We start from the raw sequence: 26,789 nt of genomic DNA on the forward strand, positions 1-26,789 counted from the left end.
AAAAGCACATATGGTGATTAATGAAAAGAATATTGAGAAAAAATAACCAATGTTTCTTGAAAGAATTCAAGGTTATATATATGGACCAATTCATCCATCATGTGGACCATTTTGATATTTCATGGTTCTAATAGACGCATCTAGCGGATGGTCTCATGTTTGTGTGTTATCAAGCCGTAATATGGCATTTGAAAAGTTTCTTGCACAAATTATTAAATTGAGAACACATTATTCTAATTACACCATTAAAAGGATGAGACTTGATAATGCTGGTGAGTTAACATCTCAAGCATTTAATGATTATTATATGTCTACAGGGATTGTTGTTGAACATCCAGTTGCTCATGTGCATACACAAAATTGGTTTAGCTGAATCAATAGATAAACGCTTGCAGCTAATAACTAGACAATTGGTAATGAGTACAAAACTCTCAATATTTATATGGGGACATGTAAATTTACATGATGCGATATTAATTCGCATTAAACCAAGTGCAAGTCATAAGTATTCTCCATTACCAACTTAATTTTGGTCGAGAGTCAAATATTTTTCATCTTAGAACATTTGGTTATGCGGTTTATGTTCCTATCGCACCACCACAATGCACTAAAATGGGCCCTCAAAGAAGCGTGGGAATATATGTTGGATATGAAACATCTTCAATCATAAGATATATTGAACCCATGACGGGTGATGTTTATACAGCACGTTTTGCTGATTGTCATTTTAATAAAATATTGTTCCCTAGATTAGGGGGAGTAATAAAAAATAAAGAAAATGATGTTTCATGATGTGAACCTCAATTAATGTATCTTGATCCTCGTACAAAAGAATGTGAGATCGAAGTTCAAAAAATAATGCATATGCAAGAACTTGCGAATAAATTGCCTGATGCATTTACAAATATAAAAAAAAGTGACTAAATCATATATACCGGCAGCAAATGCTCCAGCTCGAATTGAAATTCCAAAAGCTGACAATAATGTCACTCTTGAGTCTTTGCCACACCAGAAACGTGGGAGACCAATTGGTTCCAAAGATAAAAATCCTCGAAAAAGAAAATCATCTGATAATGAGGTAAAAAGGTGTTCAAGAAGAACCACAAATCAATATTCCTTCTGCAGAGGATATTGACGATGTGAATACATAAATTGCAATAAATTATGCAATATTATGGAACCGAAAAAAAATGACAAATATTGATTTTTCATATAATCTTACAATGACATCATGAATAAAGATGATGACCTGGAACCAAAATCTGTCATTGCATGTCAAAATAGACATGATTGGACTCAATGGATAGGAGCAATACGAGCTGAATTTGAATCGCACAATAAAAGAAAAGTTTTCGGATCTATCGTTCTCACACCTAAAGATGTGAAACCTGTGGGGTATAGATGGATTTTTGTGCAAAAAAGAAATGAGAAAAATGAAGTTACAAGGTATAAAGCTAGACTTGTAGCTCAAGGTTTTTCTCAAAGACCGGGAATTAATTATGATGAAACTTATTCTCCTGTTATGGATGCAATTACTTTTAGATACTTAATCAGCCTAACAGTTTCTAAAAAATTTAGAAATGCATCTCATGGATGTTATTACTACTTATTTAAATGAATCACTTGATAGTGATATATACATGAATATCCATGAAGGGTTTAAGGTATCAGAAACATCTAATGCAAAACCCAAAGAAATGTATTCCATTAAATCACAAAGATTTTTATATGGGTTGAAACAATCGGGTCGCATGTGGTATACCCGATTAAGTGATTACTTGATAAGCAAAGGGTATATAAATAATCTTATTTGCCCATGTGTTTTCATTAAGAAAACAATGTCCGGATATGTGATTGTAAGTTGTTTATCTCAATGATCATAACATCATATGAACAAATAAAGAGATCTATGAAATCATTCAACTTCTAAAAAAATTTAAATGAAAGATATTGAAAAAAAAAATCAAGTATTGCCTTGGATTGTAAATTGAGCATATGCCTAATGGTTTACTTGTACATCAAACAAACTATACCGAAAAGATTTGAAAACATTTTTAAAGACAAAACCATTGGTTGATATATCATTCAATATTGACACTGATCCATTTCATCCCCATGAAGATCATGAAGATCTTTACGGATCAGAAGTTCCATATCTTAGTGCAATTGGGGTTATTATGTATTTTACAAATGGTACAAGACCTGACATTTCTTTTGCAGTTAATTTGTTGACAAGGTTCAGCTCAACCCCTAAAAAAAGGCATTGAAATGGGATCAAGCAGATTTTTGATACCCTTGAGGAACTGTTGATTTAAAATTATTTTATTCTAACGCTTCAAAACAAGATTTGGTTGATTATGTATATGCAGGTCATTCATCAAATCCTCATAAAGATAAATCTCAAACTCGATATGTATTCCTAAATGGAGGCACCACAAAATTATGGCGTTCTTAAAACAAACACTTGTTGTAACATCATCAAATCATGACGAAGTGATTGCATTATATGAAACTACTCGAAAATGTGTTTGGTTGAGATCAATGACACAAATCATTATTGATTCTTGTGGACTAGAACGCTATAAAAGACCAACAACTATCTTCACCAACAACTATATATGAAGATAATGCAGCTTGTATAATACAAATGAAAGAAGAGTATCAAAAGTGACAGAACAAAATATAAATGCTGACGAGGCGCCAAAGCCAAAGACGGTCTTCACGGTCATAAGTTTGATGGAAAAGAATGGTATGTTTGTAAGGCTCAGAAAAGACTAAAAGGGAATAGGAATTGAAACAAGGATTTGAGCAAACTATGAAGAAGACTGTAGATAAATCACAGGGGCTAAACTTGTACATAAAAGATTTAGATGATAAAGTTTCAGATGAAAACCTCAGATTCTTCTCATATACTCAAGATCTCGTAAAATACAACCAGATTAAAATGAGATACGTTCAATCAATAACTCTGTTGATCTTTATACCAAAGCATTGTCAACCGCTATTTTCAGAACACACGTTCACAATATTGGCATGAGGCAAGTTCAAAAGATGTGACGACTCAGCGATGTCTACTTGAGGGAGAGTCAACTCTATATTGCACACTTTTTCTCTTGACTAAAGTTTTTATCCCACTGGGTTTTTTTTAGCAAGGTTTTTAACGAGACAGTACTAGTTGCACTCTAATAAAATTGATCATCCAAGGGGGAGTGTTATAATATGAACGTACAAAAAGTCATATGGAGATATGGATGATAAATTTTATAGTCAACTTTGTATAGCTTGCATAGTAATATTTTACACTATAAATAGGCATGTATGGTAGCCATTTAATGGTGTACCATTTTCTCTTAAAATATCAATATCAATATTTCTTCTCTCTCTGTTCTTATATATTGTTACATATTTAAGTAGTTAATAGGCCACTAAAGGTAGTTATAAACTACTAAATTATAAAAAATATGTATATATATAATAGAACCGAGGTTTCGGTGAAACAACATTGAGCAGATCATACCGATCTGTAGGAGTACTTGGTCACAAACGACCAAAACTCATTGACTCTCATTCTATTCGTTCTAACTATGAACGACTACTACAGAGTGAGCAATAATGAAACTACAATAGAATTGACAAACATACAATAATCACCAAACCTAAGCCTAAAACATACACATAAACTCGAACCCGTATCCAACCCCGCATCATCACTCCTCAGAGACCGCCAATCCAAAGCATTCATCGGGCAGCCCAAGAACACCTAACCCGAGGCCTATTTGGCAAAGTCAACTAAGTCAACAACGCCGTCAACAACATCAAGCCCACTAAAGACTCGACGATGGGAAAAATGGAATGAATGAACAAACCGGCAACAACAAAACAGCACAAAATGCAGAATCAAACCATATAGGGACCAGTTAGATAACATATAAGATGTAGATGCTTATTTCTATGCAAACACTAATAATCATCATATTTTATATTTGTAAAGGTACCTCTTCGATTGGTTCTAATTATTGCCTAGATATGCTACAATCCCAATATCAAATTAGCAACGAACGAAAGAATAGTATTCTAATCATATTTAAGAAACAGAATATTAAAAACATATATAAGAAACAGAATATTAAAAACAGAAAACTAAACATGTTAGATGGATGTCCAAAATTGACTCACATTTAAATGTGATAGTTTATTATTTGCATTGAAAATATGTGGCTGCTAGAAATAGTCCAAGACAAGTTTGATTTGGCATGATCACAAGTCTATGTTGGCATGTTTATCATAGTTGCTTTCACATGGAGGTAGGTGTGGCCTGGAAGTATCCTAGCAAGTGTATGCATGTAAATGTTTCATGTATAAACAGGTGTTTCATGGAGAGAGTTAAAATCATCCACATAATAAGATCACAAAAGAAAAATACAGTTGATCGATAATATCAACAGAGAGTGTGTTTTTGTGAGGTTGAGAGTTTTATTCTTGTAAGGAGTGTAAAAGAGTGTACGAGAAACTTAGATTTTATACTAAAATCTAAAGGGCTTGGGTTTGGGTTTAACTCATAGTGTATTTTTTCTTGTACCGGGTTCTTTTATATTATAAGAATAAAGGAGACTCTTGGGGTGGACGTAGGCAGAATTTTGCCGAACCACGTTCAATCGTCATGTTATCAGTTACCTTATTTGCTTTCTATTATTTCTCGCAAATTTGTTTCAAACAAATTATATCCTCGCTTACGCTGGTGTGGGTGCACTAGGCAAATTGTCATAACAAGTGGTATCAGAGCGTATCCAGGTTTATCGGATATTTTTTGGTTTGGAGATGACGGGAAATAGCAGTATGCAATTTAAGGTGGAGCCATTTGATGGAACCGGGAATTTCACCTTGTGGCAAGCAAGGGTGAAGGATGTCTTGGTTCAGCAAGGTTTGGCAAAACCGTTAAAGGGTAAAAAGGACGGAAAGCCAGAAAAGATGACGGATGACGATTGGGATGACATCGAGGAAAGATGTGTCAGTACCATTCGCCTTTCCATCAGTGATAAGATCATTAATAATGTCAGTGGCGAGACAAACGCGACGGGGTTGTGGGTGGCCCTCGAGAAGTTATATCTCGGGAAGAATATGACCACAAAGCTAAACTTGAAGCGTAATCTTTATCGTTTGAAGATGGAGGATGGCGGGAATATCATTGAACACATGAACGTGTTTAATGGTCTGGTGGATCAACTTGCAAAAGTTGAGGTTAATATTGAGGAAAAAGATAAGGCCCTTATTCTTCTTACCTCTCTTCCCAGTTCGTATGATACTTTGGTTATTATTGTTCTTTACGGAAAGGCTACTGTAAAGATGGAGGAGGTAGTACCGGCGCTTTTATCTCAGGATAAGAGACAAAGATCCGATGGCCGGTTATGAGCATGAGTTTGCTATGGTTGGTCATGGAAAGGGAAGGTTTGCCGAAAAGAGATCTGGCAATAAAAGTAGGTTCAGATCAAGAGAAGGTGTGAAGGGTGTCCAGTGCTTCAAATGTCAAGAGTGGGGTCATTACAAGAAGGATTGTCCACTCTGGAAGAATGGTGAAGATAAATCTGGGGGTTCATCAGCTGCAGTAGCAGTTAATGAGTCGGTTAATTTGGGAGATGTTCTCACAGTTTCCAAAAGTTCTACTTCTGCTCAAGATGAATGGATTTTAGATTCTGGTTGTACGATGCATGTGTGTTCCAAGAAAGCTTATTTTGATAAGCTAATATTAAAGAAAGCGGGGGTGATGACTTTAGGTGATGGTTCAACATGTGATGTTGAGGGTGTTGGCATGGTGAAAATAAAATTGTTTCACGGAGCTGCTTACACTTTTGGTGGTGTGGCGTACGCACCAAAGATGTGCAAGAATCTAATTTCCTTAAGCCAGTTGGATTCTCAAGGATACGGCTATTCGGCCGTAGGTGGAGTTATGAAAATCACATGTGGCAGGAAGGTCCTGATGAAGGGAGAGAAGTATGAGGATGTATATCGTCTGATGGCGAGTACCAAATGTACTCGTGTCTTGAAGGTTTGGAAAGTGTGCACACGGGAAATTGATCGGGAACATGTGACGACATGTTTGATCAAGTTAGACGATGGTGAGAAGGGAAATCCTACTGAGAATGGAGAGGTGATTCGAGACTCCTATCCGGAGTCAACTATGTAAGTTGAAGGGGTCAGCTACACATGTTTATTGGCCGTTTTATTTGAATCAGATTCAGGACCGAGGTGATTGAAGGTGTGTGCAGCGGTGATAACGGAGGCCAATGGTGAAAGTACTAGGTGTTAGTATTTTCGGCGACGAAGAAGATAAATGTTCGTCAAGGTGGAGATTGTTAGATGGATGTCCAAAATTGACTCACATTTAAATGTGATAGTTTATTATTTGCATTGAAAACATGTGGGTTGCTAGAAATAGTCCAAGACAAGTTTGATTTAGCATGATCACAAGTCTATGTTGGCATGTTTATCATAGTTGCTTTCACATGGAGGTAGGTGTGGCCTGAAAGTATCCTAGCAAGTGCATGCATATAAATGTTTCATGTATAAATAGGTGTTTCATGGAGAGAGTTAAAATCATCCACATAATAAGATCACAAAAGAAAAACACAGTTGATCGATAATATCAACGGAGAGTGTGTATTTGTGAGGTTGAGAGTTTATTCTTGTAAGGAGTGTAAAAGAGTGTACGAGAAACTTAGATTTTATACTAAAATCTAAGGGGCTTGGGTTTGGGTTTAACTCATAGTATTTTTTCTTGTACCGGGTTCTTTTATATTATAAGAATAAAGGAGACTCTTGGGGTGGACGTAGGCAGGGTTTTGTCGAACCACGTTAAATCGTCGTGTTATCAGTTACCTTATTTGCTTTCTATTATTTCTCGCAAGTTTGTCTCAAACAAATTATATCCTCGCTTCCGCTGGTGTGGGTGCACTAGACAAATTGTCATAACAAAACACATTCAAAATTCACCTAATTTGCTCTAATTGTTGCATATTTCGCTCTGATTATTAAAATGTTAAAAAATTCGCTTTAGTCGTGTCTGATTCAAAAAATAGGAATATTCGCTCGTATTAAGAAAGGTAGAGAAACGTGTATATTAAATCCATTTAACATATATGTTTACGAAAATGAGATATTTATTCCTATATATATTTGAATTTTTTTATTCCATATTTGATTTGATGTAACAGATAATAATTGGAGAGCAGTTATGTGGATGCCCAAAGGAGGGGTTAGAAATTTGGGTGAAAGCAACTTCTTGTTCAGTTGACTGTCATTGACTTTCAAAAGTATAAGTGTTTGTGTGTATAATATATATATATATATATATATATATATATATATATATATATATATATATATATATATATATATATATATATATATATATATACTCTCAGTACCAATCATAAGAATATATTATTATCATCATCGTATATATCATCCTCAAGTTTTTGATAAATAAACAAATTAACAATGTATCTGATTTCCACCATGCATATTTTCAGTCTTCTTACAATGCTCGTTTTCATATTATCGAAAACAGGTGCTAATCATTTTAACAAATCAATAGAAGGAGAAGCTTTGTTGGCTAGTCATTGGTGGGAAGATGGAGTTGTTGGTACAGATCATTGTACTTGGGAGGGAATCATTTGCAACAAAGCAGGAAGTGTTAAAGAGATACTATATGTTTACTATATGGGCAGTAATAAAGGTGTGAGAGACTTGGGAAGCCTACACTTTTCTTCATTACCGAACCTTCAAGTCCTTGAAATTGTAGACATTGGACTTGAAGGAAGTATTCCAGACCAGATTGGTTTGCTATCAAATCTGGTTGAACTTTCACTTCGTGGGAATTGGCTCACAGGTAAAATACCAGCAGGTTTACTAGCCAATCTTACCCAATTAACACACCTTGATCTTAGTTTGAACAACTTTATGGGTTTAATCCCACCATCACTCACCAATCTTACCCAATTAACACACCTTGATCTTAGTCGGAACAACTTTACTGGTCCAATCCCACCATCACTTACCAATCTTACCCAATTAACACACCTTGATCTTAGTCAGAACAAGTTTACAGGTGCAATCCCATCATCACTTACCGATCTTACCCAATTAACAGACCTTCATCTTAGTCAGAACAAGTTTACAGGTCCATTCCCGTCATCACTCACCAATCTTACCCAATTAACAGACCTTGATCTTAGTCAGAACAAGTTTACAGGTCCAATCCCGTCATCACTCACCAATCTTACCCAATTAACAGACCTTGATCTTAGTCAGAACAAGTTTACAGGTCCAATCCCACCATCACTCAACAATCTTACCCAATTAAAACACCTTGATCTTAGCCAGAACAAGTTTACAGGTCCAATACCGTCATCACTCACCAATCTTACCCAATTAACAGGCCTTGATCTTAGTCTGAATAAGTTCACAGGTCCAATCTCACCATCACTCACCAATCTTACCCAATTAACAGCCCTTAATCTTAGTTGGAACAACTTTACTGGTCCAATCCCACCATCCTTTGGCTCCATGACCAATCTTACGTTCCTCGACTTGAGCACAAATCAACTGAGTGCATCCATCCCAAAAGAAATAAGTTACTTGCAACATCTTTATTGGTTGGACCTGAGTGATAACAATCTTGATGGTCCCATTCCCTCAAGCTTTGGTAATCTAACCCAACTTAAGTTTTTAAACCTTAGCATAAATCACATTAGTGGCTCCATTCCTCCAGAGTTAGCTAATTTAAAGATGTTAGAAAATTTCGACCTTCATCGTAATAGTCTTGTGGGTCCCGTTCCACCCGCATTCGGGGAGTTGTTAAGTCTTGGATATCTTGATTTTTCGTCAAACAAGTTGTCTGAAAATGTATTAACGTTTCAGTATCCTTGTTATCTATCTCATCTAGACCTCTCTATGAATCGTATAACTGGAACATTAACAAGACAGCTAGATGAGTGCTTTTCTATAGAGTTCTTGGACATTAGCAGTAATGGTATATCTGGAGACATACCATTGTTACACATTGAACATTTGACCCACATAAATCTGTCTCACAATCATCTCACCGGAATAGTTCCTTCTTATCTAATATCCCAATATATAGATGTTGACTTATCATGTAATAACTTCAGCGGGCAATTTACCCCCAAAGAAAGTCACAATATTCATTTGGTTATTATTCTTCCTATTACTATTATCGTTGGGTTCTGTTTCTTAGTGGCCTGTTATGCGTGCTACCGTCATCAGAGTAAGGCTAAAACAAACACAGTTCATCCAGAAATAGAAAAACATGGAAACATGTGCTCGATATTGAATTACGATGGAACAATTGCATATGAAGACTTCATCACAGCTACACAGGATTTTGACCTCAAATATTGTATCGGAACTGGTGGCTACGGTAGTGTTTACGAAGCAAAACTACCGAGTGGTAAGACTTTTGCTTTGAAAAAACTCCATCAGTTTGAAGCTAAGCAACTTGCATTCGACCAGAGTTTCAAGAACGAGATCGAATTGTTAACCAACTTAAGGCACAAAAACATTGTAAAGCTCTATGGTTTTTGTTTGCATAACAAATGCAACTTCCTTGTATACGAGTACATGGAAAAGGGGAGTCTATTTTATGCATTGAATCGTAGTGAACTAGCCGTTGAGTTAGATTGGATGAAGAGGGTAAACATTATCAAAGACGTGGCCCACGCTTTGGCGTACATGCATCGTGACTGTAACCCACCGATTGTTCATAGAGACATATCAAGCAACAACATTCTTTTGAACTCAAAAATGGAAGGATTTGTTGCTGATTTTGGAGCAGCCAGGTTACTTGACCCTGATTCGTCCAACCAAACCGTGATTGCAGGAACCTTAGGATATATTGCTCCAGGTATTACAGTTAACCGAATTAAATGAATTGTAGTTTTAATTGTTGGAAGCTTTGACGAGCCCAACACACCCACTATAGAGGACCTAGGTTTTACTCACTCACTAGACCAACACTTTGACGTTGGTTAGCCTTTAATTTTATAAATCCTTAGTGCACAATAATATTTAGGCGACAGTGTCGACCATATATCTTTAGGCGGTATAACCGACCATGTATTACTTATGTAACGACCCGCACTTTTTCGATCATACTATACTTATAAGATTAATATTTACATAAATTAAACCTTGCCAACATGATAAGCAATCCAAATTGTCGAGATTTATATTTCCGAAAAGAGTTTTACACAACGTTTGACCGTCTAGTTTGACCGATGATATCACGAACTATACAATATATGATAACTATACGTTTGTGTATATAAATGTATATATACATATTTAACATGATTAATAAATGTTTTAATATCTCATTTTGTATTAATAACAACAAGTTATATGTGTATTTTGAAACTACTAACTTAAGTTTTCAAAACGATAACTATACGTAACGTTATTTGACATAAATACTTAAGACATATAATGTTTATACATATATTGTATAAGTAATGTATTTAATCACTTTTAAAGACTTAAATACATAAAACCATATAAGTATATTCACAAAAGATAGCTATATTTGAATCCTCATTCCATTTTTCACAAAATTTCTATACGTATATTTAGAGTATTTGTACTCGTATCATACCTAGCTCCTATACGTATTTACTAATAGTAAATACACATCAAAATCACCACCTAACCAGCCATTATTCATGCCCTTAGAGCTAGGTAATTACTTTTGAATCATTGCAAGACTAATTACAAAAATACAAACTAGAATTTTGTCATGTTATCCTTAAAGATCACATTTTTAGGAGTATATATGTATCATCATTTTTGATTCATTTTTACTTCAATCTCTTAACTAAAAACACACACTCTTTCTTACTCTCTAAACTCCATAACAACCCAGCAAAATTCCATAAAGATCTAGCTTCAAAAACCATACTAAAACACCATAAGAAAACCATACAAAAACATTTCAAGAAAACCCTCCAAGAACACCAACTTACTTCCAATCTTTCATCCACTTCCATCACCCTTTTGATTCTAGCTTCTTACTTCTCTTTTACAGCAAACTTATCCAAGGAACTTGAGGTAGAATCTATGTTCATAACCTTATTCGATTCATATATATATAGCTATCTTATTTTGTGGTACAAAAGTTTAACAACAAGAACATAGTTTGAATGTTTTCAAACTTGTTTGCAAACTAAATAGATCCTTCTAACGTAACTTTTAAAATACTTCAAGACCTGTAATATAACTTATGTATATGCTAATTTAACAAGGTAAAACTTGGTTTTTCAAAGTATAAGTATTTTTAGAAAAATGGTCATTAAATGATTTTGTTGTAACAAAAATGTTTAACTTCATATGTTTCACTAATGTTTCACTTATGCCGTATGATTTTGAATACAAACCAAGGTATTTACAGTTCATAGTCTTAAAGAAGAACTCGATCCAAGAAGATGGCAATTTGAATCAACGAAAACGGACTTGTAACGAAGAAACTATGACCGAAACAAAATTGGCTATCCTAGATCATTTCAACTACGGGATCAATTGGAAAAAAATGATATAAATCACATATTTCTAAGATAACATGATATTTTATATATATGTACTTATAATTCAATTTTATATGGTTCAGGATCACCCGTAAGCAACACGAGAAGATTAATCATAAGATCTCATGATTGTACGCAACACGTCATTTGACAACACCGGTACTTTATGTACGCAACACGTCATTTGACAACACCGGTACCATGGGTCAAGATTAATCTCGACCAATACATATACGATGGGGTTTTATTTATTTCGTTGGGGGTTTTATTTATTTCATTGCGGGTATATTAAACATCTAAAAATGAACCATTAAAAATTGAATTGCTAACCTCGGACAGCTAACTACGGACTAAGGAAATATTCAAAATATTAAAAGTATAACAAGTATATATATATATAACGTTTGTTTTAAAATGAAAACATATTGATATATTATATATGGATAGGTTCGTGATATCAACCGGAAGACCGAGTCAAATTATTTATATCATCAAGACAAGAGTGAGTATATAGTCCCACTTTTAAACTCTAAATATTTCGGGATGAGAATACATGTATTTTATGTTTTACATTATGGACACAAGTAACTGAAAAATATATTCTACGTTGAGTTGTACCACTGGCATACTTCCCTGTAGCTTGGTAACTAATATTTACAGCGGTAATGTAAACGCGAATCCTGTTGATAGATCTATCGGGCCTGACAACCCCAATCGGACTGGACGACCAGTATTCAACGGTTGCACAGTACTTCGTTTTGTGACTACACTTGGTACGGTGTAGTAAGATTTCATATTAAAGGGAATATGCGACGTGAAAATGTTAAGTATGGTTACCAAGTGCTCAACCACTTAGAATATTTTTATTGAAATGTTTATATACGAAATCTTGTGGTCTATATATATATATTGCTGCGCACTAAACCTATATCTCACCAACTTTATGTTGACGTTTTTTAAACATTTTTATTCTCAGGTGATAATTAAAGCTTCCGCTGCATTATGTTGAATCTAAGCAGGATCATGCGTACTCATATTTGTGTCAAAAATAAAACTGCATATCCGAGGACGTGTGTTGTAAAATATGCTAGAAATCGTGTTGTTATTATCATTTGTAAAGTTTGTAAGTCGAAGATTATCGTTAAACGATAATCATCTTTTTATTGTCTAAAGCTTGTAACAAAAATAATGGTTTGGTTTGTAATGTATAATATATGCAGTTTTCCTTTTTAAAAATGTCGCATATAGAGGTCAATACCTCGCAATGAAATCATACGTTATCTAACACGTTCTTATGGTTAAGGACGGGTTATGACATGTGGTATCAGAGCGTTGGTCTTAGCGAACCAGGTCTGCATTAGTGTGTCTAACCGAGAAGCCGTTAGGATACATTAGTAAGTCTGGACTTTGACCGGGTCTGATTTAAAAAAAAAAAAAAAAAAACCATTGCTTATCACTGTTGGTTAAAATTTATATGTAAATATTATATAAGTACTAATGGGTTAGTTGTTGTGTGATAGATGTCGAGCTCAAAAATTGTTATCACAATCAACGACTCCGAATCAGAATCTTCAGATGGCGTTCCAGTCATTAACCTATCCGATGACGAAAATGATATCCTTGGGGAAGACTCACAAATTCCGGATGAACCAACTATAGAGAACCCGGAAAGTGAACCCGAGGAGGAAAGTGAACCCGAGGAGGAAAGTGAACCCGAGGAGGAAAGTGAACCCGAGGAGGAAAGTGAACCCGAGGAAGAAATACAGGAAATTACAAAAGACGAGTTCGAACTAGGAAAGAAACGAAAAGCTAGTGAATTAGAAAATCCAAATCCCGAGTTTAATGAGAATGATGTGGCACCAATTCCACTCAACACTACCACCCCTATCCCCGCTATTCCTATTCGTTCTGTCCCGGCATCCAGTTCTTCAGTCCCACAGCCAAAATATAGGCAGACAGTTAGGATAAGCGTTAAGCAAATCTTTGTGTCTAAACGTCCTAGAAAATAGATCAAACGATGCGCTGCTGTGTCAAACCATGGAACCGAATAATGTTTTGTATAATATTAATAGTGTGGTTTGCTTAATGTTCGATGTAAGATAAGCATATGTAAAATATTGAAGTATGAAATGCAATAATTTTCCATGGTTAAGTATTATTTAGATTGTAGTAATTGATTCTGTACTAAGCTGTTAAGTATGAACATTAACGGGTAGGTACTACCCAAGATATAATTATAAAACGCTAATAAGAAGAAAAGGCTTTTATAATAATACCTAGTTCATATTATTAATAAGCTATAATGTACTATAAATACACACTACATCTATAATAATCCATGTGAATAATTATTTTCTTTCATTAGGAAATGGCGCGATTGAATCGAATGACGGAACAAGAACTCGAGGAACTCATCAACCAGCGAGTGAACGACAGAATGTTATGGGTTGAGGCTGCAAGAGCTGCTGCAGTTAATCCAAATCCTCGTGTAGGATGCTCCTACAAGACGTTCCAAGCTTGCAAGCCATCATCATTCAGTGGAACCGAAGGACCTATCGGTTTAACCCGATGGATAGAAAAGATGGAGACAGTGTTCAAAATCAGCGGTTGTGATGAAAAAGACATGACCAAGTTTGCATCGTGCACTTTACAAGATAGTGCACTCACATGGTGGAAGAATTATGTGAAGGCGGTAGGAGGAGATGTAGCTTATGATACTCCATGGGAAGAATTCAAAGCAATGATAATCACCGAGTATTGTCCAAGGAATGAGGTTATTAAGTTAGAAGATGAGTTACGAAGTTTGAAGGTGGTTGGTACTGAAATCACCAACTACAACCAGCGATTCATGGAATTGGTTTTACTATGTCCTGAATTGGTTCCAACCGAAGCACGGAAGATTGAAATGTACAAAGGTGGTTTGCCCAAAAAGGTCAAGGCAAACGTTACGGCGTCGAAACCTAAGACAATTCATGAAGCTATAACCATGGCGAACGAGTTAATGGATCAGGTCATTCTGGATAAGAAAGCATTCACTACTGAGGTGAAGGTATCAAGTAACAAAAGGAAGTGGAACGGAAATTATGATCGAGGTTACCAACAGCAATCTTTTAAGAAACCAGAAACCCCGAAAGGTGCGGGTAGCGGTTCAGGCTTTGGTTACAAAGGACAAAGTCCTTTATGCAACCGTTGTCACAAACATCACTTTGGTTACTGTAGTGTGTTGTGCACCAAATGCAATCGACAGGGACATCTTGCTGAAGATTGTAAGGCTCTCGTTACAAATGCAAATGGTAACAAGACTCCTGCCACCAACGCAAATAGAACTGCTTTGGCTAACATTACTTGTTTTGGGTGTGGAAAACAAGGTCATTATAAGAGCCAGTGCCCGAATCAGAATGGCGGACCTGCACGTGGAAGAGCGTTTGTTATTAATGCTAGAGAGGCACGAGAAGACCCGGAGCTTGTTACGGGTACGTTTACCATTAATAACTTATCAGCATCTATTTTATTTGATACTGGCGCCGATAGAAGCTACGTGTGTATAAATTTTTACACTAAATTGAATTGTTCATCATTACCTTTAGATGCTAAGTACTTGATTGAGTTAGCTAATGGTAAACTAATTGAAGCCGATAAAATTTGTCGTGATTGTGAAATAAATTTAGCCGGAGAAACGTTTAAAATCGACTTAATACCCGTAGAATTAGGAGGTTTTGATGTAATAGTCGGCATGGACTGGATGTCCAAAATAGGAGCGGAAGTTGTTTGTGCCAAGAAGGCAATTCGTATTCCTGGTAAGGATAAAATGCCGGTGATGATTTATGGAGAGAAGGGTAATTCAAAGCTAAAACTCATTAGCTGTTTGAAAGCCAAGAAGTGTTTAGAAAAGGGATGTTACGCTATTTTAGCACATGTTAATAAAGTCGAAAAGAAAGAAAAGTGCATCAACGACGTGCCTGTGGCAAGAGATTTTCCTGAAGTTTTTCCGGAAGAATTGCCGGGATTACCTCCATTTAGATCTGTAGAATTTCAAATAGATTTAGTACCAGGAGCTGCACCAGTGGCTCGTGCGCCATATAGACTTGCACCGTCCGAATTAAAAGAACTTCAAAGTCAGTTAAAAGAATTATTGGACCGTGGATTCATACGACCAAGTACATCACCGTGGGGAGCTCCAATTTTGTTTGTCAAGAAGAAAGACGGATCTTTCCGAATGTGTATAGATTATCGTGAATTAAATAAGTTAACTATCAAGAATCGGTATCCACTACCGAGAATTGATGACTTATTTGATCAATTGCAAGGATCATGTGTTTATTCGAAAATCGACTTAAGATCGGGCTATCATCAACTACGCGTTAAAGAAGAGGACATTCCGAAAACTGCTTTTCGGACACGTTATGGTCATTACGAATTTTTGGTTATGCCGTTTGGATTGACAAATGCGCCAGCTGTATTCATGGACCTCATGAATCGAGTTTGTAGTCCGTATTTAGATAAGTTTGTTATCGTTTTCATTGATGATATTCTTATCTATTCCAAGAGTGAGCAAGAGCATGAAGAGCATTTAAGGTTGATACTGGAATTGTTGAGAAAAGAACAACTTTATGCTAAATTTTCTAAGTGTGCTTTCTGGTTGAAAGAAGTGCAATTTCTTGGTCACGTTGTTAATAGCGAAGGAATTCAGGTTGATCCAGCAAAAACTGAAGCTATTGAAAAATGGGAGACTCCTAAGACACCAACGCAGATACGCCAATTTTTGGGTTTAGCCGGTTATTATAGAAGGTTTATTCAAGATTTTTCTCGAATAGCTAAGCCGTTGACAGCATTAACGCAAAAAGGGAAGAAATACGAATGGACCTCGGAGCAGGAGAACGCATTTCAATTATTGAAGAAGAAGTTAACTACGGCGCCTATTTTATCGTTACCTGAAGGGAACGATGATTTTGAAATATATTGTGACGCTTCGCGACAAGGTTTTGGTTGTGTTCTTATGCAACGAAAGAAAGTAATTGCATTTGCATCCCGACAATTGAAGATTCACGAGCGGAATTATACGACGCATGATCTAGAACTGGGAGCAGTCGTGTTTGCATTGAAGATGTGGAGACATTACTTGTATGGGGTTAAATTCACTGTGTTTACTGATCATAAAAGCCTTCAACATATTTTCGATCAAAAACAGCTGAACATGAGGCAACGTAGGTGGGTTGAGTTAATAAATGACTATGATTGTGAAATTCGTTATCATCCCGGGAAAGCGAACGTGGTGGCCGACGCTCTAAGCAGAAAGGAACGAGAACCAATTCGAGTACGAGCGATGAACATAAAAATTCGCATGAATCTCAACTCACAAATCAAAGAAGTTCAACGAGAAGCACTTACTAAAGAAAATATAGGAAATGAAATAATGAAGAAGTATGAGAAGCAACTCGTTATGCGGGAAGATGGAATTCGATATTTTGCAAATCGTATTTGGGTACCGAAGTTGGGTGGATTAAGGAAGTTGATATTGAACGAGGCACATAAGACAAGATATTCGATACATCCTGGAGTTGGAAAGATGTACCAAGATCTTAAGACGCATTATTGGTGGCCTAATTTAAAAACAGACGTTGCAACATATGTTGGGGAGTGTTTAACTTGTTCCAAGGTTAAAGCAGAACACCAGAAGCCGTCAGGGTTACTTCAACAACCAGAAATTCCAGAATGGAAATGGGACGGTATTACCATGGATTTCATCACGAAGTTACCAAAGACTGCCTGGGGATACGACACCATTTGGGTGATTGTTGATCGTCTCACCAAGTCTGCACATTTCTTGCCTATAAAGGAAACGGATAGAATGGAGAAACTATTACGATTGTATATAAAGGAAGTTGTTTCAAGGCATGGAATACCTATTTCCATTATATCCGATCGTGATAGTAGATTTACCTCAAAATTCTGGCAATCACTACAGGAGGCACTAGGAACTCGGTTGGATATGAGTACCGCATATCATCCACAAACCGATGGACAGAGTGAAAGAACGATTCAGACTCTCGAAGACATGCTCAGGGCATGTGTGATCGATTTTGGAAACGGATGGGATAAATATCTACCGTTAGCAGAATTCTCGTATAATAATAGTTATCATGCGAGCATTGGAGCTGCGCCATTCGAAGCATTGTACGGAAGGAAGTGTAGATCTCCTATCTGTTGGAATGAAGTAGGAGATCGACATTTAACTGGTCCCGAGATCATACATGAAACGACTGAGAAGATAGTGCAAATCAAGGAGAGATTGAAAACAGCCCGTAGTCGCCAAAAGAGCTACGCCGATGTCCGAAGGAAACCATTAGAGTTTCAGGTCGGGGACATGGTTATGCTAAAGGTGTCACCTTGGAAAGGTGTAATACGCTTCGGAAAAAGGGGTAAACTGAACCCAAGGTACGTAGGCCCGTTTAAGATCATCGAACGCATTGGACCGGTAGCTTATCGACTCGAGTTACCGCAACAACTCGCTGGAGTACATAATACCTTTCACGTCTCAAACCTGAAGAAGTGTCTTGCAAAGGAAGACCTCACCATTCCTCTTGAAGAAATCCATGTCGACGAGAAACTACAATTCGTCGAAGAACCAATCGAAATCATGGACCGTGAAGTTAAACAGCTCAAACAGAGTAATATACCGATTGTTAAGGTTCGTTGGAATGCTAGAAGAGGTCCCGAGTTTACTTGGGAACGAGAGGATCAGATGAAACGAAAGTATCCGCATTTGTTTCTCGATGACGCAAAATAGGTACAATTTTAAAATTTCGGGACGAAATTTATTTAACGGGGAGGTAATGTAACGACCCGCACTTTTTCGATCATACTATACTTATAAGATTAATATTTACATAAATTAAACCTTGCCAACATGATAAGCAATCCAAATTGTCGAGATTTATATTTCCGAAAAGAGTTTTACACAACGTTTGACCGTCTAGTTTGACCGATGATATCACGAACTATACAATATATGATAACTATACGTTTGTGTATATAAATGTATATATACATATTTAACATGATTAATAAATGTTTTAATATCTCATTTTGTATTAATAACAACAAGTTATATGTGTATTTTGAAACTACTAACTTAAGTTTTCAAAACGATAACTATACGTAACGTTATTTGACATAAATACTTAAGACATATAATGTTTATACATATATTGTATAAGTAATGTATTTAATCACTTTTAAAGACTTAAATACATAAAACCATATAAGTATATTCACAAAAGATAGCTATATTTGAATCCTCATTCCATTTTTCACAAAATTTCTATACGTATATTTAGAGTATTTGTACTCGTATCATACCTAGCTCCTATACGTATTTACTAATAGTAAATACACATCAAAATCACCACCTAACCAGCCATTATTCATGCCCTTAGAGCTAGGTAATTACTTTTGAATCATTGCAAGACTAATTACAAAAATACAAACTAGAATTTTGTCATGTTATCCTTAAAGATCACATTTTTAGGAGTATATATGTATCATCATTTTTGATTCATTTTTACTTCAATCTCTTAACTAAAAACACACACTCTTTCTTACTCTCTAAACTCCATAACAACCCAGCAAAATTCCATAAAGATCTAGCTTCAAAAACCATACTAAAACACCATAAGAAAACCATACAAAAACATTTCAAGAAAACCCTCCAAGAACACCAACTTACTTCCAATCTTTCATCCACTTCCATCACCCTTTTGATTCTAGCTTCTTACTTCTCTTTTACAGCAAACTTATCCAAGGAACTTGAGGTAGAATCTATGTTCATAACCTTATTCGATTCATATATATATAGCTATCTTATTTTGTGGTACAAAAGTTTAACAACAAGAACATAGTTTGAATGTTTTCAAACTTGTTTGCAAACTAAATAGATCCTTCTAACGTAACTTTTAAAATACTTCAAGACCTGTAATATAACTTATGTATATGCTAATTTAACAAGGTAAAACTTGGTTTTTCAAAGTATAAGTATTTTTAGAAAAATGGTCATTAAATGATTTTGTTGTAACAAAAATGTTTAACTTCATATGTTTCACTAATGTTTCACTTATGCCGTATGATTTTGAATACAAACCAAGGTATTTACAGTTCATAGTCTTAAAGAAGAACTCGATCCAAGAAGATGGCAATTTGAATCAACGAAAACGGACTTGTAACGAAGAAACTATGACCGAAACAAAATTGGCTATCCTAGATCATTTCAACTACGGGATCAATTGGAAAAAAATGATATAAATCACATATTTCTAAGATAACATGATATTTTATATATATGTACTTATAATTCAATTTTATATGGTTCAGGATCACCCGTAAGCAACACGAGAAGATTAATCATAAGATCTCATGATTGTACGCAACACGTCATTTGACAACACCGGTACTTTATGTACGCAACACGTCATTTGACAACACCGGTACCATGGGTCAAGATTAATCTCGACCAATACATATACGATGGGGTTTTATTTATTTCGTTGGGGGTTTTATTTATTTCATTGCGGGTATATTAAACATCTAAAAATGAACCATTAAAAATTGAATTGCTAACCTCGGACAGCTAACTACGGACTAAGGAAATATTCAAAATATTAAAAGTATAACAAGTATATATATATATAACGTTTGTTTTAAAATGAAAACATATTGATATATTATATATGGATAGGTTCGTGATATCAACCGGAAGACCGAGTCAAATTATTTATATCATCAAGACAAGAGTGAGTATATAGTCCCACTTTTAAACTCTAAATATTTCGGGATGAGAATACATGTATTTTATGTTTTACATTATGGACACAAGTAACTGAAAAATATATTCTACGTTGAGTTGTACCACTGGCATACTTCCCTGTAGCTTGGTAACTAATATTTACAGCGGTAATGTAAACGCGAATCCTGTTGATAGATCTATCGGGCCTGACAACCCTAATCGGACTGGACGACCAGTATTCAACGGTTGCACAGTACTTCGTTTTGTGACTACACTTGGTACGGTGTAGTAAGATTTCATATTAAAGGGAATATGCGACGTGAAAATGTTAAGTATGGTTACCAAGTGCTCAACCACTTAGAATATTTTTATTGAAATGTTTATATACGAAATCTTGTGGTCTATATATATATATTGCTGCGCACTAAACCTATATCTCACCAACTTTATGTTGACGTTTTTTAAACATGTTTATTCTCAGGTGATAATTAAAGCTTCCGCTGCATTATGTTGAATCTAAGCAGGATCATGCGTACTCATATTTGTGTCAAAAATAAAACTGCATATCCGAGGACGTGTGTTGTAAAATATGCTAGAAATCGTGTTGTTATTATCATTTGTAAAGTTTGTAAGTCGAAGATTATCGTTAAACGATAATCATCTTTTTATTGTCTAAAGCTTGTAACAAAAATAATGGTTTGGTTTGTAATGTATAATATATGCAGTTTTCCTTTTTAAAAATGTCGCATATAGAGGTCAATACCTCGCAATGAAATCATACGTTATCTAACACGTTCTTATGGTTAAGGACGGGTTATGACAACTTAGGCGGCAGAGCCGACCATATAATAAGAACAACAAAAGTGCACTAAGAACTTAAACACAAACTAAGGCTTGATTGAGAAACTTAACAAAAACACTTATATTAAATTACAATTACAATATTACTTACAAGCTTTCTTTTCTCTACTTTCTCTAACTCACACTCTTCTTCTCTTCTTCACAACTCACTTCTTATTTCACTCTCACAACTTCACAACTTACTTCACACTCTACAAATGAAATCCTCACCCCTATTTATACTACTCCATGGAAGTTTCTAGAAACTAGATATTTCCATGGATATATATAAATATCTAGATATTTTTATACATATAAATATCTAGATATTTCTTACACACATAAATATCTAGATTTTTCTTTACATTTTAATATCTAGATATTTTTCATATACATATTAATATCTAGATATTTTACCCATATACATATACTAATTCCATATTATTCTAAATTTGCATTGTATTTTAACACTCCTCAATGCAAATTTTCTTCCAACGATGTCTTGCAGACCATTCCAAGTGCTTCTCTGAATTTTGTAAACTTCGGTTTACTTAGGCTCTTGGTGAATATATCTGCTACTTGTTCATCTGTCTTTGTTGGCACCATCTTGATCTCCCCTTCAAGGACCTTCTCGCGAACATAGTGATAGTGCACTTCTATATGTTTTGTCCTCGCATGAAAGACTGGATTTTCTGCTAGACGTATAGCTGATAAGTTATCGTAGAAAAGCTTTACTTGATAATCTGTTGATTGATGAAGATCTTCCATTATCTGCTTCAACCAAGTAATTTCTTGTGTTGCTGATGCTGCCGATCGATATTCTGCTTCGGTGCTTGATAAGGATACAGTTGGTTGTCTCTTGCTGCACCATGATATTACTCCCGATCCAAGACTAAACATGTATCCAGTTGTTGATTCTAACGACCCATCCCAATCCATCTGGACGAAGTCCATATCGATTATAAATGATTCACAGTAGTTGGTTACATCGCGAGGTACTTGACCTCTATATGATACATTTGTAAAACATTGCATTCATTTTAAAAAGACAAACTTTCATTTACATTGAAAGTTGACGGCATGCATACTCTTTCATAATATATCCAACTATAATTGACTTAATAATAATCTTGATGAACTCAACGACTCGAATGCAACGTCTTTTGAAATATGCCATGAATGACTCCAAGTAATGTTTCTAAAATGAGCAAATGCACAGCGAAAGATTTCTTTCGTACCTGAGAATAAACATGCTTTCAAGTGTCAACCAAAAGGTTGGTGAGTTCATTAGTTTAACATAAATAAACATTTCCATCATTTTAATAGACCACAAGATTTTCATTTCTCATAAATATACGTCTCATGCATAGAGACAAAAATAATCATTCATATGGATTGAACACCTGGTAACCGACATTCACAATATGCATATAAGAATATCCCCATCATTCCGGGATCCTCCTTCGGACATGATATAAATTTCGAAGTACTAAAGCATCTGGCACTTTGGATGGGGCTTGTTGGGCCCGATAGATCTATCTTTAGGATTCGCGTCAATTAGGGTGTCTGTTCCCTAATTCTTAGATTACCAGACTTAATAAAAAGGGGCATATTCGGTTTAATAATCCAGCCATAGAATGTAGTTTCGATTACTTGTGTCTATTTCGTAAAACAATTATAAAAGCAGCGCATGTGTTCTCAGTCCCAAAAATATGTATATTGCAAAAGCATTTAAAAAGGGAGTAATGAAACTCACAATACGATATATTGTAGTAAAAATATTCATACGACGAAATTGAACAATGCAGGGTTGACCTCGGATTCACGAAACCTATATCATTTATATATATATATATTAACACATATAATTGTAATCGAACAAGTTTATATATTATTAATGATATAATTGCTATTTTAATAAATTATATATTTCATTAATAACTAATTTAAATATTTCTATTTTATGTACTTTAAATAAATAATTAGTATTTATTATTAAATGTTAATATAGCTTTGTTATATGTATTAACTATAGTGTTATATAGCTAAGAATCATTTGATAAAATAATATTAATAAAAATAAATAAAAAGTTGTATTATTTTATGATAATATCATTAGTAAATATACTTAATAATGATAATAATAATAATTATGATATTAAAAATAATAATACTTATAATGATAATAATATTGATAATAATAATAATTAAAATAATAATAGTAATAATAAAAATGATAATAATAATAATTATACTACTAATAATAATACATATAATAATAGTAATAATAATAATAATAATAATAATAATAATAATAATAATAATAATAATAATAATAATAATAATAATAATAATAATAATAATAATGGTAATAGTAATTACTACCTCAAAGAGTAGCCCTAAAAAAAAAATGCCCAAGTCCAGGTTTGAATCCCGACGTCCCGCTAACCCGATAACATCCTTTAACCATTCCTTTGTCACCTCACTTCTGATTTAATTGCTACACCAAATCTATTTATCCTAATACAACTGTCTGTCTTCTTCTTCTTCTAAAAAAAATGTTATAACTCAAGCTCGAACTCGAGACCTCTTGTTCAATGACAGCACCCCTAACCATCACTCCATCCGTTTCATTTCTATTATAATTACCCGATTAATTACTTTTAACACTTTATGACTGTTTATCTTCTATCATTACCATTATCGTCATATTTTAACACGTATCATCATCATTCTATCATACCCGCTGCAAATTTCATATTGTGTATCACCATTTTATTTCCTAACATCTCGGCCCAATAATAAACCGCAGCCCAATAAGAAACTTTAATGAAGTAAATGGTGGTGATTGATGGTGTGGGTCTTTGGATTCTGTGGGTGATTGATGATCAAAAATGGTGACAGTTTGTTCATGGTCGATGGTATTGGTATTTGGATTATGTGGTTTATGAAGAGGATGGTGGATATATATATATATATATATATATATATATATATATATATATATATATATATATATATATATATATATATAATGGGAAGTTGATCAAATGAGACCAACAGAAAAACAATAATAGATGGAATCACGTGGATTTAAATTGTATAGTAATATAGAAGATATTTGGCTAGTTTGCAACCCCACACAAAAATCAAAAGGCAAAAAATATTCGAGTAGTACTATGTGATGATTCATATTATGTGTTAGTGCATGTATGTGGTACATATTATGTATATAAATATAAATAACATAATAATTAACTAATCTAAAAGTTAAAAGAAGACGTGTGGTTTGAAAACATGGTAGCCACCATTTGTTGTTATATGCCGTCAGTTATTTACGGTTGTCTATATTGTGTCCATTGCTAAACAGTTAATACATAAAAGTGTTCCTAAAAATCCCAAACTTTTAGATTAAATATAATTAATTATTTCACTCATTAACTGTTTGAAACCTGATCAAAAAGGTTCGATAATTGTTTATTTTCTGTTCCAATTTATGTGTACGGAGTACTAATATTTAAACTTAAAAATGTGAAAATATTTTTAACAAATCTAAAATCTTCGTAATCGATTTACAGTCCAATTTTTATTTCAAACCTTCCAGATCATGTACTATACCTATATTAACACTAACAAAACATCAATCGAGTGTTGCTGAAGTTTACTAATTAAGCTCGAATTCATTTATTTTTACTATATTCACTTTCTATATATAAACAGTTTTAAAATAGTAAGACTAATTACTAAAACAAATATATTAAATAGATTTAATATAACTTTATATATTTACAAGAAATATTTATATATACATATATATATATATATATATATATATATATATATATATATATATATATATATATATATACATACATATCTATATATTTATAATAGTAGTTTTCATTACATCGCATATTATTTTACATAATTATTTCTTAAAATTTAATCATATATTATATCAAATAATATTTCAAATTATTATATATATATATATATATATATATATATATATATATATATATATATATATATATATATATATATATATATATATAATATATATGTATCTATTTACAAATAGTTGTTCGTGAATCGTCGAGAGCAGTCGAAGGTCAATTGAATATAAGAAACAGTTCAAAATTTTCTAGACTCAACATTACATACTTTGCTTATCGTATCGAAATCATATAAAGATTAAGTTTAAATTTAGTCGGAAATTCCCGGGTCGTCACAGTACCTACCCGTTAAAGAAATTTCGTCCCGAAATTTGAGTGAGGTCGTCATGGCTAACAATTAGAATGTTTTCCTGACGAATATGAGATGATAAATAGAGTTTTATCATTATTGAATAATATAGATAAAACAACTCGATTATGTGAAGCGTACGAGTGAAGCTATCACTAAATAGTGAAATGAAAATGACAATTTTCATCATAACTTTTGACGTTGTTTTGATTGAATTTCGGAATTCAAGGGATTTGAAGAAAATCTTCGAAATCTATAAGATTTGATTCTTCGGTGAATAATGAAATGAGGATCTCTTTAATTAAATGCGACCATCTGCCTCGATTGCGTTGTCTGATATTTTCACTATAAATTTACCTTTTCCGTTCCATTATTTTCCACTCCTATACTAAATTCCTAAATTCAAAAGATTATGAAAATGCTTAATCCAGTTCTGATCATTGTCCTCACCCTTACTATCGGAATATTCCTTCTCCTTTTCCAACTTCCACCAGAGGAGTCTGCTTTCTTCTACTTCGCCCTTGGGGTTATAGTGTTTTTAATTTTCCCGTGTCTTTATGTTGCGATAAACATTGATATACACGGTTTGTAATTTATGTGTTGTTATCGGGATTTATATTCTCCCTTATATTTCGAAGCTCTATACTTTTGTTTTCTCTTCTCGACTTCAAGTCAAGCGAATAATGGTCCAGAATTTGTAGAGATAGAGTTCCGAATGATTATAATGTTCTAGAAAGGAGCGTGATAGCACGATTTGATTTTCAAATTTATCAATATCACGGAATATAGAACCACCAAGAATACATTTTCTTGATATGTTTAGGAGTTAAGTAGAATGAAAGAGTTATGTAACATGGCACATGATGACGTTATGATCTGTGAATCATCATGTTCCAATAGAACTTCCAGCATGACTTACTATAATATAATCACGTTGGCCAAGCGCCATTATATTATACTAACTCATGCTTCAATTCCCAACACTTCTCCACAATTCATTCATAATTTATACTTAGATTTTTTAGAAATTTTCAATATAATGGAATACAGAAAACACGAAGAGGTAGATAATTTCGAACAAGAATATTTATGAAAATATCCTCAGAAATATCGAAGATATTTATGATGATATTTTGGAATTTCTAAATTCGAAGGTTGATGAAGAAAAATTTTCCGCAAGATTTTAACATGACTTCGGAATAAGATATTCTCTAAAGATTTCGACGGATCCAGAATTACCTGGATTCTTTGAATATAGGGTTTGGTCCTTGTATTTGTCCTTGGTCTCTTTCATGGTTAGCTCAATCCGTTTTTCAGTACCAAACTTTTAATCG

The 26,789-nt window shown here is 34.1% G+C and overlaps 1 protein-coding gene across 1 annotated transcript in view; it reads left to right on the forward strand.

Moving 5' to 3' along the window:
- The first annotated feature begins 7,632 nt into the window (after positions 1–7,632).
- Positions 7,633–26,789, forward strand: part of LOC139894380 (uncharacterized) — a 30,153-nt gene continuing 10,996 nt past the window's right edge. The window contains exon 1 of the mRNA XM_071877635.1: positions 7,633–9,919. Coding sequence (XP_071733736.1) covers positions 7,717–9,919 — 2,203 coding nt within the window. The 5' untranslated portion in view covers positions 7,633–7,716. The remainder of the gene's footprint in view (positions 9,920–26,789) is intronic.

The sequence above is a fragment of the Rutidosis leptorrhynchoides genome, chromosome 2 (assembly GCF_046630445.1).
Source record: "Rutidosis leptorrhynchoides isolate AG116_Rl617_1_P2 chromosome 2, CSIRO_AGI_Rlap_v1, whole genome shotgun sequence".
Classification (NCBI taxonomy): domain Eukaryota; kingdom Viridiplantae; phylum Streptophyta; class Magnoliopsida; order Asterales; family Asteraceae; genus Rutidosis; species Rutidosis leptorrhynchoides.